Raw genomic sequence first — 18739 nt, 5'->3', positions numbered from 1 at the left:
TCATTTTGTTTGAACACAGTGCAATACATTGGGAGACTTTTCATTTCATTTACTTGTGCTGGCTAGCAAGAGTTAAAAAGAAATAAAGTGCGTGTGCGTGGTGACATTTAAAACAAATGCTATTGAGGTTAAGAGGTCTTGGCTGTTATCTGTGCAGTGGAAGCTAAGTTTTTCTTGCAATCGCTTTCCACCGAATCAGCCAAGCTTGCCCCAGGTACTTTGCCACACAATAGGATAAAAAAGGTCTAGAGTCAGACTTGAGAATACGGAGTGGAACGTGGTGCTCCCGCGTACCAAGCTGCCTGCAAATCGGGTTCAGCCATTTTTTCCGTGTTGTTTTGTACGCTGGACAGACATATAGTAGGTGGGCAATACTTTCCACAGGGGCTTTGCAACTAGGACAGTGTTTCTCGTTTTTTATGATCCATTTTGCTATCACTTCACCCATTGGAAGGTATGTCAACTAAAGTGCTTCCTGTCTAAGCTTAATACGAATCACAACAAAATTCTTCATGTGGGCAGGCCACAGTCTGTACTTGGGGTCTCAAACAGCGAACTCTTACTTCATTTTGTGAGCCTCATCACAGCTGGCTTGGACGTGCTGCAGAGCCTGCAAGATTGGGGTCTGGTTGAAAACTGCAAGGAAAAAGACAAGAAAAGATTTCACAGCAAATCCACAAAAATCATTTTTCACGACAGGGGCAGCTCTATAGAACAATTCCAAGAGCTCTTGCAAAGGGACAGTGCTACCAAGGAAAATGGAAGGGTGTCATTGGTCTTGGTTTTCCTCAACACAGTGACAGAGAAGGATAAATTTAACCCGAAACAAAAAAGTTAGTCGTCTGAAATAGGAGTTCTCTATCAGCAAGGGAGGAGTGGTGTGGTGTGGTGTACGCATTGATGGCTTTAGTGAGGTATCCAACCAGCTAGACTGTTAAAGGTCAAGATAAAAACCAGCCTCTCTGTAGTGGTCCAACAACAAGTTGTCAGCATCACTGTCGTCCTCTGTGCAAAGGTAACGTTAGAGAATACAGTGTCAGAGAATGGTACTGCTGTCATGGGATTACATCCTAGACTGCGACCGCATCAAAAAGGAGACAATCTTATCTCACCTGCTGTGTTTCATACGCAAGAAAGATGTTTCGTCTAATCTTTCCCCCTTCTGAAGAGAGTACATAGAGGCTGCGAATTGGAGCAGAAGGGCTCATTCTGGTGGGCTTAATCTAAAAACAACCTGGCATCTCTTTCCTTAATCTCCATCGTGTGCACATTTGTCAAGTTGCTGCCATAGTGTTTAAGTTCCAGGCAATAGATGGATGGTGGACATTTATTATCAATGTCACAGGTACAGCTTGAACCACTCCATCTATAGGTGACAAACGGTCTCTGCAATTATGAGGGGGGTGGGGGGGGGGAATGACCAAACTCCTCACAACATGGCTTAAGAAAGGAGAAAAAGATTGTTCTAAAATAATGGAGGGAGAACTGGGTCTTTGTTAGGAGTAGAAAAGGGAATGGTCATCAGGGCGCAAGGTGGCACCTTATATGGCTCTAGCGTCACCATGGTCGGCCGGTGCCACTCTGGCTCCACTTGGCACTCCTTGGGTGCCACTGCAAAGAAAGGTTTCCAGATACAAGGAGGTGTCTGGGAGTTCAGAGATAAGAATCTATGGAAAGGTGATCCACCAGGAAAATTGTCTTCAAAATTAAAAGAAACGATTTAAAAAACTCCACATATAAAAGTCTACGGGATCTTAATTACAAACAGGGAAAGAATTGACTGCGTACATTGCTGAGCATTCTGGACAACTCCAGTATTGATAAAAAGAGCACTGTCAACATTCTCTTTGGGGGACAAGTGATGCCTGTAGGCCCCATTTTTAAAGGGAAATTTTAAATGGCTAATCGAGCAAGTTTATTTCACAGCTCTAAATTTTAATTCTAAATTCCATCACTAAAAAAACCCAAAGGACTGCCTAAAACAGGCATAGTTGGGTCTTGCCTATAGACAGTTTTTAGATGTCTGTTTGAGAAAGACCTATTATAAAAGAGGGGGGACACAAGGAGCTAGTTGCGGAGGTCCAGTGACCCGTGCTCCCGAAGAACAAGTTACTTACCTTCGGTAACGCTTTTTCTGGTAGATACAATATCTGCCTGTGGATTCCTCACCTTGTGAATACCCCTTGCGTCAGCAACATTCGGAAATTCTTTTTTCGTAGCCTCGCGCCGACGTGGACTCCTGACGTCATAGAGACACGACCTCGCTCGCGACTCCGCTGACGTCACCGACGCCTATAATAGGCCCACGCCGGCGTGATGACATCAGTTCCGCCCTTTTTTCCGTGCCATCGAGGCACATGGACGGAATAATGACAGTAGAAATGCACATAGTATACACAGTACACAATAGTCAAGGCAAAACACACAGTGTTAAGCAAAAGCAGGAAAGCAATTGAAACATTTCCTTGACAACAAAATAAATATACATTACATTACAGTAACTCCGGCATAGAAGAGTGGACAACGGGGAGGCGGGTGGGTCAGTGAGGAATCCACAGGCAGATATTGTATCTACCAGAAAAAGCGTTACCGAAGGTAAGTAACTTGTTCTTCTGATAGATACATCTGCCGTGTGGATTCCTCACCTTGTGAATAGAGTCCCACAGCAGTCCCCACTCCCGGAGGAGGGTGTCCACTCTTCTAGACCAGGAAATCCTGAAGGACAGAGCGTGCAAAATGACCGTCCCTCCTCACTTCAGTATCCAAGCAGTAATGCTTCGCGAAAGTGTTGAGGGAAGACCAAGTTGCCGCCCTACAAATGTCCTCCACAGGTACACCTCTAGCCAATGCAGAGGATGAAGACTTAGCTCTTGTAGAATGAGCCCTTATACCCTCTGGTGGTTCCTTACCGGCCAAAGAGTAGCAGATCTTTATGCAGAGGACGATCCATCTCGATAAAGTTCTTTTATGGACCGCTCTTCCTTTCTTGCAGCCAGCAAATCCAACGAAGAGCTGGTCTTCCAAGCGAAAGTCCTTGGATCTATCCAAGTAAAAGGACACCGCCCTCTTAGGGTCCAGACGGTGCAGTCTCTCTTCCTCCTTGGAAGGGTGAGGGGGAGGATAGAAGGTAGGAAGGGTAATGGACTGTCCTAGATGGAAGGGAGTTACCACCTTAGGCAGAAAAGCAGCCCTGGTCCTAAGAACCATTCGATCAGCATGAATGGTCAGGAAAGGGGGCTTGGAACTAAGAGCTTGAAGCTCACTAACCCTCCTTGCCGAGGTTATTGCAACCAGGAAGACTGTCTTAAGGGTAAGAAGCCTCATGGGACATTTATGGAGAGGCTCAAAGGGAGCACCCATCAAAAACGTCAATACAAGATTCAAATCCCACTGAGGCACAATAAAAGGTGAAGGAGGGAACTTATTAGTAAGACCCTTCAAAACCCTTAAGACCACAGGAGACTTAAAAAGAGAAGGCTGGTCAGGCAAACAGAGAAAAATGCCGACAACGCTGAAAGGTAACCCTTCACCGTGGCAACCGCAAGCCCCTGCTGCGCCAGAGAAAGGGCAAACTGGAGAACATTAGACAAATGGGCCTTCAATGGATCAATAGACTTTTCCCCACACCACGAGACAAATTTCGCCCATCTATAAGAATAGATGGACTTAGTGGAATCACGCCTGGCTGACAAGATGACATCCACAACGTCAGGCGGGAGGGAAAAGGAAATCAGGTTGCCCCGTTCAATCTCCAGGCATGAAGGTGCAATGTCAGGAGGTGGGGGTGTAGAACCTGCCCCTCCATCTGAGAGAGGAGGTCTGCCCTGAGAGGGAGACGGAGCGGCGGGTGAGAGGAGAGGTGGAGTAGATCTGTATACCACACCCTTCTTGGCCAATCCGGGGCGATCAAAATAACTTGGGCCCGGTCTTGGCGAATCTTCCTCAGAACCCGAGGAATCAAGGGTATGGGAGGAAACGCGTAAAGGAGTTGACCTCTCCAACTCAACTGAAACGCATCCCCCAAGGCTCCTTGCATCGGATACTGGAGACTGCAGAATGACAGGCAGTGCGCATTCTCGCGAGTGGCGAACAGGTCCACCTGAGGAGTCCCCCACATCCGAAAGATGTCGTGAACCACCTCCGGGTGAAGCCTCCACTCGTGGTCGGCAGAGAACTGCCGACTGAGACTGTCTGCACGAACGTTCAACACTCCGGCCAGATGATTCGCCATCAGACAAATCTGATGGTCCTGAACCCAGGACCAGAGACGCAGAGCCTCTCTGCAGAGACACTGCGACCCTACCCCTCCCTGCTTGTTGATGTACCACATCGCAGTCGTGTTGTCCGTTAGGACCTGAACAGACCGACCGCGAAGGGAAGGGAGGAAGGCCTTGAGCGCCAAACGTATCGCCCGCAATTCTAGAAGGTTGATGTGAAGCAACCTTTCCTCTGGAGACCAAAGGCCCTTGACCTCCAGATCCCCCAGATGAGCACCCCACCCGAGAGTGGATGCATCCGTTATCACCGTGGCCACCGATGGGGGAAGATGAAAAGGCTTTCCTTGGGACAGATTGCCTTCCACGCCCCACCAAGACAGATCCGCTGCAGCTTCTCTGGAGATCCTCACTGACTCCCTGAGATCTCCATTGTGCTGATACCACTGTCTGCGGAGGCACCACTGGAGCGCCCTCATGTGCCAGCGTGCATGGTTGACCAACAGAATACAAGAAGCCATCAGACCGAGCAGGCGAAGGACCTTCAGGACTGGAACGACCGCTCCATTGTAAAATAAAGGAATCATCTCCCGTATGTCGCGAATCCTTTGAGGGGGAGGGAATGCCCGACATACGGTTGTGTCCAGTACCGCACCTATGAACAGGTTGCGCTGGGAGGGCACCAGATGAGACTTGGGTACATTTATTGAAAAACCCAACCTGTACAACAACTGGGTTGCGCAGATGATGGAGGACTCTCTCTGACGACTCTGCTTTGATCAGCCAGTCGTCCAAATAAGGGAATACTGGAATCCCTGATCTCCTGAGACGAGCCGCCACCACTGCCATCACCTTGGTGAAGACTCGAGGCGCAGTAGTAAGTCCAAACGGAAGGACCGCAAACTGGTAATGCTGCGATCCCACTGTAAAACGGAGATACCTCCTGTGCGACTTCAGGATTGGAATTTGAAAGTAAGCATCCTGCAAGTCGAGCGACACCATCCAGTCTTCTTCTTGCAGCGCTTGAAGAACCTGAGCAAGGGTGAGCATCTTGAATTTCTCCTGCTTCAGATAGAGATTCAAGATCCTGAGATCTAGGATTGGACGAAGTCTGCCATCCTTCTTTGGAATCAGGAAATACCGGGAGTAGCATCCCTGACCCCTTTCCTGCTCTGGGACCACCTCTATCGCACCCTTTCTTATTAGAGTCAACACTTCCTCCTGCAGAAGTGACAGATGTTCCTCGGTGCAATAACCTTGGCAAGGAGGGTAATTGGGAGGGAATTCCCGAAAGGGAAGGGCATACCCATTTTCTACAAGATTGAGAACCCAAAGATCTGATGTAACCGATTCCCAATCCTGTAGAAAATGGGTAAGCCGGCCCCCAACCGGACCCACATGATCCTGAATGTCGGATCTAGGGCTGCTTCTCAGAGGCAGGGGGGTTTGAGGAAGTGGGGGAGGAAGAGGCCTGACGCCCACGAGGACGTGCTCTCTGTTTTCCCCTATATGTCCTGTACAAGGAGTTTTGCTGCTGCTGCTGTTGCTGCTGCTGCTGCTGGCCTTGCCGGAAATTCCGAAAGGAAGAGCGGCCAAAACCTCTAAATCTTCTGCCAGATGAAGAGCCCCTTATTTGAAGACCCAAGGATTTAGCAGTCGCCCTGCTATCCTTAAACCTCTCAAGGGCCGCATCCGCCTTCTTCCCAAAGAGGCCTGAACCATCGAAAGGAAGATCTAACAATGTTGCTTGAACATCAGCCGAAAAATCAGAAGATTTCAACCAGGCAGACCTCCTAGTAGCTACAGCAGTGCCAGTAATGCGTGCCACAGAGTCTACAGTATCCAAACCGCTCTGAATGACCTGGCGAGCCGCCGCCTGAGCGTCAGAGATGACTTCTTCAAAATCTTTCCTGCTGCCATCAGGAACTTTTGGAACAAGAACACTCAAAGAGTCCATCAGTGCATGTAAATATCTCCCCATCAAGCAAGTGGCATTTGATGATTTCAATGCCATACTGGCAGAGGAGAAGGACTTCTTTGCCACCTGATCCTGCTTCTTCACCTCCTTCTCAAAAGGAACCTGAGGGAAAGCGCTAACGTTCTTTTTGGAGCATGCAGCCTGAATGACCAAACTCTCCGGTGAAGGGTGAGAGGTTAAGAAGGCAGGATCCTCAGGGGCAACCCTATATCTTCTGGCTACACTTTTAGAGACAGCCGGAGACGACAAAGGCTTTTTCCACACCTCTAGAATGGGCTCTGTCAGAGCATCATTGAAAGAAAGAAGAGGTTCCACCACTGAACTCGGAGAATGTAATACTTCAGTCAGAATATTAGACTTGAATTCTGCTGTAGGTAAAGTCAACTTAAGGAGACTGGCAGCCTTCCTCATAATCAAATGATAGGGTTGAACGTCCTTAGAAGGAGTACTAGAGCCTGAGGGTAACTCCCACTCTGGAGAGAAATCCAGGCTTCCTGCGTCTGCCAATTCCTCAAAAGCATCTTCATCTAATTCACCTTCTTCAATGTCAGATTGTGAATCTAAGAACCTCCTTTCCTCCAAAAGACGTTGAGCCTCTCTTCTGGATCTCATCTTGACCCGCTTTGCCACCGGATCCACCATCGGCTCCGACGGATTCGGAATCGACGTCGGAACCGAACTCGATGGTTCAGAGGGATGTGTTCGAGGACGACTCGGAGCAGGCGAAGCCGGAACCGGCGTCGACGGCTTCGGTGGAGCCGGAAAATGCCACAGCGGCGTCGGAGCCGGCATGCACGGCATAAACGGAGCTGGAGGGAAGGAGTGAGGGACTCCTTAATTAAAAGCTAAGGGACCCATGGGACCCGAAGGTGCACCAGAGGGGTACCATGCCCTCGAAAATACTCCGTACATTGCGTTGAGAAACGCAGATGGGTCTTGGCCTGGGGCAGGAAAGGGTGGTTGAAAACCCTCAGGCCTGTCTTGAGGAGCGCCCGGATTCGGCTCACCTAAGGGCGCGGAATCCTCATCCTCAAGAGGCTCCTCCTCATCTCGGGCCGGAGACGGATTCGGAGTCGGATTCGGAGCCGGAGTCGGATTCGGAGCCGGAGCCCTCGACTCAGAAGGGGAGGCCTCACCTTCAGGATCTGGATCCGAAACATCAACGGTCACCACCTTCGAACGTACCTTCTTCGGTGACCTCGACCTCGATCCCGACTCCTTACCAGAACGACGTCGGGACTCATGTCCCCTCTTCTTATGTTTCCTCTTCTTCGAAACATGTTCAGAAGTCGACTTCGATGATGACCTCCCTCTGGATCCAGATCTCGACCCTGACTTCGACCTCGCCCTTCGAGAACGAGACCTCGATGATTTCTCCTTTCTAGCTTTCATCTTAGCTAGAGTTTCGCCTCTCTCTCTCTAAGGGCCTTCGGGTTCATCTTCTTACACGAAGAGCAGTCATCCACATCATGGTCCGAGCTCAAGCACCAGATGCAGTCGCTGTGAGGGTCGGTGATGGACATCATTTTCCCACATTCTCTGCAAGGTTTGAAGCCGGTCTTTTTAGAAGACATCTTCGAAGAATAAGATACAGAGAAACAGGAAAAGGTAACAATATAGGCAACAAAGTATCCGTTGGCTACAGAGATTCCCGATAACCGTTAGCGTCGACGACGCGGAAAAAAGGGAACTGATGTCATCACGCCGGCGTGGGCCTATTATAGGCGTCGGTGACGTCAGCGGAGTCGCGAGCGAGGTCGTGTCTCTATGACGTCAGGAGTCCACGTCGGCGCGAGGCTACGAAAAAAGAATTTCCGAATGTTGCTGACGCAAGGGGTATTCACAAGGTGAGGAATCCACACGGCAGATGTATCTATCAGAAATTAGACTTCTACCATAAGGGAGTCACCGTTCCTATAGAAAAAGGTTTGGAAGTAGACAGTGAGACATGCTCGAGCCTAGTGCTCCTCTATCTGTGGGGGATAGTGAGTTCTCATTTTAATGCCCTTACACACCCCGAAGGATGTCAGGCTTCATCATTGGGCTGTGCTCCTAGTCAGGCTGGCGCTGCAATGTCCTATGGGTCCCCCGAAGGGTCTCTATCGAAGATCTTTTGATGAAGCTGCATGGGTGCAAGGGTGTAAGTGGCAGTTAGGTCCTATAAGTGTGCGTTAAAAAATGGCTGGAGGGGGAGTGAGTAGTTTTATTATTAACGCCTCCCCTGCTGGTGATGGAACAGCTCCGTCATCGGACACGGCCGCGCTGTGCTGATGACGGAGCGGTTCCGTCACGGCCCGCGCAGCAGCGATTCCGCGCCTGCGCTGAACGTTCTTAAGAGCGGGCGGGGCCGTGACGGAACCGCTCCGTCATAAGCAAAGCGCAACCGCGTCTCGTGACGGAGTGGTTCCGTCACGAGTACGCGAGCGCCGTGCGGCCGCCCCACCCCCTTAGCGCTGCGGCGGAATTGCCGCCGCAGCGAAAGGGTTAAGGAGATCCCTCGGTCTTTAGTAAAAACAAAGTGTATGGTGCTATTCTAAGGGATGTTTGGTCTCTTTATAGTTTGGGAAGTAATATGTCCCTAGTGGGCATATGTATCGGTCAACATGTTTCATACTTTTGTGGTCTCAGAAGGAGTTCCAAACTGCTTTGCCAGGACCATAAAAGGTGTAATTGTATCAACAGTGGCCTGAAGATTTCAGTGCCGCCGGATAGTTGAAGGGAGTAGCCGACCGGCGGAGACAGCGAGAGCGACACAGGTGAATCAGCCCTGTTGATACGAGGAACCCCCTACAGTGACTCATAGATCTCATGGGGCCTTACCCCAATTACTAAGGGAAGTGCTACTCCCTTCAACTTGAACGATATTCAGTGTCATCATGTATACATAATTTCTTGTAATAGATTATTTTGTCTACTAGTCCAACATAAAAAGTCTCCAAGTACAATAAGAGATGCAAAGCCTCGAAGATGGCTGGATTCCTCAATGCTTTTGACGGGCACTTTTGCAAAGTCTTTTAGGCAAAACCTGTAAACAAGGCTGCATATTCAGCAAAAAGATCCTTGAGAAGGGCTACAGTTATTCTCAGAGCTGGCAGTTTTATAGGACTACCATTATCCAAAATCTTTTGATTTTAGTAAAATTATATGTTTCATACACTTACTGATAGGAGCTTATAGGCCACATTCTCCATCACTTGGTCTCTTATTGTGCAATTCACATTTTTTTACCGCCCACTAAAGTATACTGCACGGGGTAATGGTCAACCCACTTTAGACATTCCTCTATTTCACAAGGAGTACATCCACACAATAGTTCCTTTAAGCACCAGGGATTTCTATGGTAATGCGTGCTTTTGAGAGCAACCACATATTTTTGCTTTTAGCAGTTAAAAAAAAGAAATTGTTAGCATCCACCAGCAATAAAGATTTGCAGAAATTATGACAACATAAAATAAGCTTTGACAAACTCAAAAGGCTGGCACATCGGCTTTGCCAATGTTGCTTCTTTATCAAGGAATCTTTCATCGTTGATGAGGTGGTTGTGAAAAGGGTCGTCATTGCTGATTTGTTTTTTATAACTGTGGGTCATGGAAGTTAATTACAGCATAGCCTCAACGAGGTACTGGTCAACACTGGGGTGGTGGACAAGTGATGGGTCAATGATAAAGTAGGGCTAAGGATTTTGGTGGACACCTGACAGAACCCATGTCAGAACTTTCCTTTTTGGCAAATTGCCTTTTAAAATCCCATGACATTCTCACTGACGTCTGGCATGTTTCTCAAAGAGCTGTGTACAGGAGAGAGACAATATATGCAGACCATATGAATATCATCAAAGTACAATTTCCTGTGAAGGAAAATTAGGAAAATATACCACATTGGACCGAAGCAATAATTGAAACAGTCCTCTAATAAAAGGTGAAATCAAACAAACGGCAACAGAATGTTATTTATTTTCTGAGGAATAACTGTCCTCGGTTCAAAATGGTCACTTAAAACTTGAAATCGCAGATCAAATAGCCGAGCTCTCTCAGAGGTGTGGGGGCCTCAGAGGGAGAAAAATTCACATCTTATTTACTAGAGATCGAGCTAATAATGTGGTGGATGGAATTAATATAGTGTGTGAAGTTTTAACTATGTGTGTATGCATTTTACATGACTGTTAACTGAAATATACCCTGAAGTTCTTAGCTGGAGGTTGACAAACAATTTAAATATGTCACTCTAGAAAAAAATTCTATGCTGGAGAACTGTGTTGTTGGAGATTTCTTTTTAACTACTTGGAATCGGGATCAGATGCTATTCCTCTGATTTCTTGTTAATCAACAAGTAAAGTGCCACTTTGTGCCCCATGAAGTGATCCTTTACGGGGCAGCTTAGATTTTCCAAAATCAAAAATACTGATGCGTCAATCGTTTTTTCATTAGTGGTACAGGAGGAGGAGGGTTTTAGCTGAATTCTAGAACATCTCCTTTGATTTGAGCACCCACTTGTTCATTTTCATGTTTTCTTGCTACAGAAGGAAACTGTGAAACCTTAAGGTCGGGGACTGTTTAGATTTCCAGTACTGGATGTAACCAAGGATGGGACTGATATTGTAATCCTTTACGGTGATTCAGATGCACAAGTTACTAACTTTCAGTAACAATCCTACTGCTGGAATCTCTATCCACCAACAAATTGCTCATCTCAAGTAACCTCACCGCATGCTAGATTGGATTCAGAAAACTTGCGCTGCGAGGTGACACCGCATGACTCCAGCAGCAGCTATTGGACCTTTCTGGATGGGCCGTTACATAACCAAATAAGGCACCATCGGCCAATCCAATAAATCATTTTCAGAGCCCTTCAAAGCAGATCCACAGCATCTCCATTCTTTTTTTTAAACGCTCAAAGATCACTTAAATTTGGAAGCATGAAAATTATGGACGTCACCCCTAAAGTGTTCGGCTTCAAGCAGTGTTGCACTTGCGTCAAGGAGATGTCATATCCTCATGACTTCTACCTCTGGTGCCCAGGCCACAAGCACGACTAGCTTCTGTGAGTAATTTCAAGGTAAAATCTCCCACATATTAGATGGCTGTTCGCTTCACAGACTGAGGCGGGGAATCTGGCTAATTTGCAATGTCAGGCGCAGTAACCTTGTTGTAGGCGGTTTGGCTAAGATGTCAATAAAAGATGCAGACAAAATAAATGTCATAACTGAGTATTATCTAATGAGCAAAGCATTTCGCTATATCAGATTGTGCAGGTTCCTCCTCAGATGCAACTAGACAAGTTGCTGAGTCAAAAAGGAAGACGTAGGTAACAAAATTAAAAAAACAAAAGAACTGTGACTTTCCTGACACTTTTTTTTGGGACGAAGTCCTCAAACTCCTGTGGTGCTCTCTTTTGGAATGGCCCCATTTTGATGATCCCATTTTCTACTATACTATCTCCTCTTTTATACCTTGGTGCACCATAATAACTTTTTACTTGGAAGTCTATGATGAAGTTAACAATGTATTACACTAGTACAGAATTGGACTGAGCATCCTCGGGCGGTCTTTCTTGAAATTCAGCTAAGATCCTTCATTAGAAACTATTTGAGGCTTGAATATCTCTTAAGAAAAAATCTGATAATTATTAGCATGTTCTCTCATGGTAAGCGTGGCAATAGCAGACCTATAGATGCATAGCATGGACACCTTCAAAAATATGTTCGACCGATTGCACCCCTTAGTGTTTCAAGAGGCTGTCCTTTTGTCCAGAGACTATTGCTCTGCGGTTAATTTCTAAATTCTCATTGTTCTACTGGATACAGTGAGTAGGCCCTTTTTTTACTTTTTGGAGACACCTTTTTTTGCATGAAATCCTTTTAATATGTACTTGTCATTTTTAGGTCTCGCGACCTATCGATGCGCGCATGCGCATCGAGCGGAGCGAGAATTCATGTCGGCAAAATCCTGTTCAAACCAAGGGCTTTCAGCCCCGCGGTTTTCTTGCAGTTCACGTGAATCACGTGAGCAAACATGCACGAGCATTCACGGCCAGGGCTTCTCCTCCCCTAGCAGCACTCCTCCCACACCAGCAACTCCCCCCTCCCACACCAGCACCTCCCCTCTCTCTCCCCGCAAACACAGCCTTGCCGTAGCAGCACTCCTCCCACACCAGCACCTCCCCCCTCCCACACCAGCACCTCCCCTCTCTCCCCGCAAACACAGCCTTGCCCTAGCAGCACTCCTCCTCCTACACCAGCACCTCCCCCCTCCCACACCAGCACCTCCCCTCTCTCCCCGCAAACACAGCCTTGCCCTAGCAGCACTCCTCCTCCCACACCAGCACCTCCCCTCTCTCTCCCCGCAAACACAGCCTTTCTTAGCCTTCCCTTCCTCCTGTTCGGTGTACCCTCTCCCCCAGCTCCTGTCGCTTCCTCCCCCCACCTCTCCCTCGAGCACGTTTTCAGTGGGCACAAGGAAAGCGAGCTTCTCGGGAAACCCTCTCAAAATGAAAAGTTCGCTGTCTCAAATCTTAAGTTCACACATGAGAGAAAACATTCTTCACCGATGGTTCTGTCTGAATATGCTGATGAGTAGGTTGGCTATAATGACAACTGTTTGGCAGAGGTGAAGTTCACAACCACCGTAAGTTAAATCCCACAGTTTAAGTACTATACTTTAATAAGGGCATACTGGCAACTGTCTACGTTCCATTAGTAGAGAATCCAACCTATTTGTAAAAAAAACCCAGTATTTTTTCAGCGTCAACTCCAACCGTTTCTTTTGGAGTTTTCGGCATTGGGAATTTCATCTTTGCCTTCAATTACAGCACTTCAATCTCTAGTCGTGTTGTTGGTACCACTGCATTCTAAGATTTTACAGAATGAATCCTCTAAGCAGGCAGGAATGATGACGCAGACTTACAGTAAATAGAACCCTTTATTGAAGATGAGAAACAGTTGATTGGAAGATTAAGGAGCTCTGAAACCAGCGGATCTACCCATCCAGTTTGTGGATTCTGAGTATAAGGAGGAAAAGATTTATACAGCCAAGCAGAAATGCCTCACCTCAAAGGCAGCGGCGGATTTTGGACAGTGCACGTAAATCCCAATCACGTGACTGTCTCTCATGCACGAGTCTTCCCATCTGTTCCTCACACAGCTCTGCTCCCCACCCCCCACCCCCCGCCGTCACCTATTCACGGCCGCAGGCCGTGACTCGTTTGGCAGTGGCTGCGCTGGCCTCCCATCTCCTCCCCTCTAATTGCTTTTTTTTTCACCCTTCCTTTGATCTCCGGCCGCTCTTTTACTAATTTAAATGCCTGGCGGGCTTCGGGCGGTTGGATCCGTGTAATCTTGTTTCACTGGCAGGTGAAGTCTTTCTCCTCGGCCCGAGAGGTGCGCGCTCATTGTAACTTGTTACTTTATAAACTATCTAGTTCATTCAGTGAGCTGCGCACGTAAACGAAAATGGTAAAGTATTTACAGAAGAAACATTTGTACAGTAGTCTTATTGCATGTAAAATCAAAACCATGCATCGCTGCTCCATGTGTCCATGCGCCAGATCAGTGTTGATGTTTTCGACAGGAATAGTTTGGCATATTAAGCGCCTGCTGCTCGTTTATTTTCCGTGTGGGCTTATTTGCATAGTGCATAAACCTCCAAGTGCACGTCTTACGTTTATTGAGTGATGTTGATAGCTTGCGATGGCTTCTGCCGCAGTAGCTCCTTGCAGATCATGAAAACATGTGTTATGTCTGTAAAACCAAGCAGGTTCTAATCCCAGTAACAGTTCAGATGGTCAGTGAAATGTGCCTGCAAGTTGCATGTAAAGACAACGATTCCCAGTCGTTTTCGTTTGGTTTTATTGAAGTTTTGGGCTTCCAGAGAAAAAATCTAACAAAGAAAGCATGGCAAAAGAGTAGCTTTACTTCTCTAGTGCTTGGGGCTCAACAACTCACATCTATGCGCTATGAGCAGACATACTCGATTGGCCCTTGTGCTTCTCGGGCTTGGTGTGGGCAGTGACCCCTTCCGTCTTCAAGTGCGGCGACAACAGACTGTGCATATACAATGTGCTCACTTCTCATCTGGGCATACTGTAGAAACCTCTCCATGAGTAAACCGGCATTTACAATGCAATAGATCTCACATTTGCAAGAGTTTGAGCTATTGGCATTGTAAATGACAATGCTTTTTATTTGTGTTTTGAAAACCTGCAAGCGTTGTGTTAACACCTACTTTGTACTTAGAGTCTCTGCTTATGAGAAGCACATAAATAAAAAGCATTGTCATTTTCAATGCCAATAGCTCAAACTCTCGCAAATACTCCGCCCTCTGACTTTTTTCTTTTCTCTTTAAATTTCTGCAGCTTATTATTCTTGTTCTCCCTCAAATCTACCATTTTGTTTCTCAGGGTTAATATATTGTCCTTGTCCTCTCAACCCCCTCACCCCACCCCCTCCCCCAACCCCTCCCCCTTCCCCGGGGCGAACTCCTTGAAGCACGGGCGAGGCAGGAGGTCAGATCAAGAACACTTTAGAGAACCAGACACATCCTAAATCACTGCAGCCTTCCGCCAGCGGCGCTGATCGGATATTATAAATAAAGTGCAACCATGAAAGTTAATGTTCTTTTGCAACATTTAGGAAAATACTATTTACTTCACACAGAAAGAAATACACCTATGGACGAATCACATAAAGCAATAAAAGCAATGAATTCTTCAAAAAACATATATGGCATTCGACTTGTGGAAAAGGCAAAGGAACTTTTAATGGCTCAAACAGCCCAGTTGGCAGCAGTTTCAAACACTGTTTTATTATCTGCCAAAGGCAAGTATTTACTCAAGCACCTTTCAGTGACACATATCCAACGGTGTGCTAGAAAAATTAAAACAGCTTTTTATCACATGCTGTTTGCTCTCATTATCATGATTTTGGAGCAGGTTTGCTATATTTCCATACAAAACAGTGCTTATGTAAATCAGAATTAGAGACAACAAAGTCTGGGTGGCACAGCTGTCACTATTCGAGAACAGCAAGTGCAGGGATAGGACAATTTAGCTGCAATAAAACCAAGCATTGGCATAGCCAATAGGTCTCGCCTTTGGGACCTTATAAGTGTTTAGCCATGCAACAATTTATCTTGTTGCACCAAGGATATTGTGCTGCATAACTAAATACTTATAAGGTCCCAAAAGCGAGACCTATTGGCTATGCCAATGCTTGTTTTGTTAGTACATGGTCGCTGCTTCGCATGAATTTTAACAGTTGAGGTTGAAACGCCATCAGCATAAAAGGCAAATGGTATCTATTCGACAGCATTCATCGGTTGACTTATAATTGAATGTACAATAGGCAACATCGATTGTACATTCTAGTTCCCTTGCCTGTTTTTTGTACACACTATATTATTCATCACTGTGTGAACGCTCAAAGGCACTGAAGACTTTTTATACAGCAGAAAAAACGGTGGGTAATTGCACCACGTGTGCCACTCTGTTTCATTAATTGATGTGTTTAACTGCATTTGAATTAGTCAAATCTTTTATTAATCCACTTACTCAATTTGCATTTGTCAAAGCCTTCATCACATAGAACCTATGGTGTCTGTCTAGTGAATGCCCAGGTTCTAGGTGGTGTTATATTAAGGGCAGCCCGTTTCATAAATATATATTCGTGACACTGGCGTCTTAACTTCGGCAAGCTGGTAAATGCCATCACAAAAGGTAAATGGTTCGCTGTTGTTTGGCTAAGAATTATAAATTTGCACTATTTAGCTACAAAACAACGTTCTGCTTGGAGTTAAGTTTGTAACTGGTAGGCAGGTGAAACCTACGTACATCAGGGCTTGTATTTGTGTTGCACTGCACGCTCATTTGAACATAAAAACTGTTCGCAATGAACCTGGATTAACTTCTCAAGTGATGTGCATACTTCTGATGGTCTTTTCTTTTTAGTAATGGTCATCGGTTTGTATAATTCCCAAAACAATTAGCGAGCAGCTCGAAGATGTGATGCATGATAGTGCTACAAATGTACTGAGCTAGTCTGTGACCTGCAGCACAAGTAAAGATATGCTGGGGGATAACTGCTTCATGTCCTATAGTCTATATGCAGGTCTGCACTGCTTCATGACATTAGTATGTGTACCCCTCTTCTAAGGTTTAATATGTCGTTCAGCCATGCCTAGATACGTACAGTTCTGCTTGGTGTTGCTCAGGTTAAGTCTTAAGTTGTCCAGATGCTCCAAGATCTGTTCCAGGGTCAGCTGGGCTAGTTTGCTGCTTGAACTACGTAAGCTAGAAAAAGAAGAGACACACACAGAGGGTCAGTGCTTTCTGGTGAGCAAATCAAAAGTAAGAATGATACTGGAAGTACAACCACAATGTCTCGCCCTGGCTTTCTATCAATAGCCCAACCAAACCCAGGTATGATTTAGCACCACCGTGCTCCCTTTCAACCAAGTGCTAACTTTAGGTGATGGCATTTATTGGGCAAATTCCCATAAACTCAAAAATGATTGCACCAATCCACACTAGCAAGCATACCCAAGTCCAGCAAATGTCCTGCACTTGGATCATTAAACCAACTGAATCATTTTATTTCACGTCTGTTTTATTCAACATGATTCCACAGCTGAAAGGTCTTTTTGCCTTAGTGCAAGTCATATGTGATAGGCACAGAAGAAAACACGTTACTTACCTGTAACTTTGGTTCCCCAGTATTGGTAACTTTCATAGATTCCCATGCTTTGTATCATTCCCCGTCGTCGGAATGGGAGTCTCGGTAACAAAAATACCATAGCTGTAGGTACAAAAGACCAAGGAAAAAGGCCTATGCCTCATTCCCTTTTGTAGCATATCACCCTCTTTGTGTAAAAGAGACCAAACTTAGGCCTCAGCCAATCAGAAGTGCCTCACCCCTTAGAACCTTCCTGAAGGAACCTCAGAGCCTCAGATTTTCGTAGCCGTTGTGTACTTAGACACCATATCTGTTGTAGGCTGAGCTTTCCTCGGGGAGGTGGGCAGGCGCATGGGAATCTATGAAAGTTACCAATACTGGGGAACCAAAGTTACAGGTAAGTAACTTGTTTTCTTACCCCAGTATTGGAACTTTCATAGATTCCCATGCTTTGTATCAGAGTAGCAAGCAGTTAGGAACAACACCACATTTTGCATCATCACAATATAGCAATAGGCAACATGACAAAGATACAAAATGTGAAAGACGGAAAGTGGGAAAGAAAGGAAAGCTCACCAATCAGTGGAAGAGGTTCCTCAGGACAGTCTGTCCTACTGCCACATCCTCTTGTTGTAGGGACTCCAAGCAGTAATGACTGGTAAAGGTGTGATCGCTGCTCCAGGTAACAGCTCTGCAAATGTCTTTGATCTGCACCCCTGCGAAGAGGGCTGTAGAAGAAGCCACAGATCTCGTGGAATGTGCTCGAATCTTCCCAGTCAGAGGTTTTCCTGCAGCAGTGTGACAATGCAGAATGGCACTCGTGATCCATCTTGAAATGCCCTGCTTGGAAAGAGGAAGGCCCTTGCTTGGACCTCCGAAGGCAACAAATAACGGAGAGGTTTTTCGAAAACTCTTAGTATGCTCCAAGTAGAATTTCAAACACCGTTGCACATCGAGCGAATGCAATGCCCTCTCTGCTGGTGTAGCCGGTTGAGGAAAGAATGCCTTCAGAATGACCGGCTCATTCAAGTGGAAGTCCGAGGGGACTTTAGGCATAAACCTCGGATTAGTTCTCATGATGACAGTGTTTCTCTTGAATTGAAGGAAAGGCTCTTGGATAGTCAAGGCCTGAATTCTCCAACACGCCTAGCCGACGTGAGAGCGAGGAGGAGAGCCAATTTCCATGAAAGGTATTTCATGGCAGAACGATGAATTGGTTCAAACGGGTCCTTCATGAGTTGAGAAAGGACTAGATTCAGATGCCATGTCGGAGGAGGCGGTCTCACTGGTGGATAAACTCTGAACAATCCCTTTAGAAATTGCTTGACAATTCTGGAGGACCACAAGGAGGGTCCAGATCCAGTCCTCCTAAACCTTGATATTGCCGCATAATGGACCTTAATTGATGAATGGGCTAGTCCCGGCTTGGCCAAGGACAGCAGATAAGGAAGGATCTGATGAGGCTTGGAAGCGAAAGGATCAATGACTTCTTTCTTGCACCAGCAACAAAATCTCTTCCGCTTAAGACGGTAAGTCCTGTTCGTAGAAGGAGCTCTTGCCTGAGAAAGGACCTCCTTAATCTCACTTGAAATGGGTAGGTTCATAAATTCTCGCTGCTCAGGAGCCATGCAGTCAGGTGTAGTGACTGCGGATCTGGGTGCCAAACTTGTCCCTCGGGCATCGTGAGGAGATCTGGAAGAACCTCCAAAGGAAGAGGAGGGGCTATCGACAGCAGATGGAGTTCCGTGAACCAGAACTGCCTCGGCCAAGCAGGGGCTATAAGGATCATCCTGCACGGCTCCTCCTTGATCTTCCTGATGAGCCGAAGAATCAGAGGTATGGGAGGAAAAGCGTAGACAAATTTCCTCGACCATGCTATCGAAA

At 46.4% G+C, this 18739-nt stretch overlaps 1 protein-coding gene across 1 annotated transcript in view; it reads right to left on the bottom strand.

Moving 5' to 3' along the window:
- The window catches only part of INTS3 (integrator complex subunit 3), a 649525-nt gene that overhangs the window by 8856 nt on the left and 621930 nt on the right, over nt 1–18739 (bottom strand). The window contains exons 27-28 of the mRNA XM_078670092.1: nt 16373–16473; nt 564–636 (exon numbers count right to left, since the gene is read on the bottom strand). Of these exons, the coding sequence (XP_078526218.1) occupies nt 564–636; nt 16373–16473 (174 nt within the window). The remainder of the gene's footprint in view (nt 1–563; nt 637–16372; nt 16474–18739) is intronic.

Source organism: Lissotriton helveticus, chromosome 12 (genome assembly GCF_964261635.1).
Source record: "Lissotriton helveticus chromosome 12, aLisHel1.1, whole genome shotgun sequence".
NCBI classification, from domain to species: Eukaryota; Metazoa; Chordata; class Amphibia; order Caudata; family Salamandridae; genus Lissotriton; species Lissotriton helveticus.
The sequence above is the reverse complement of the archived record's forward strand: the minus strand, read 5'-3'. Positions and strand labels throughout refer to the sequence as shown.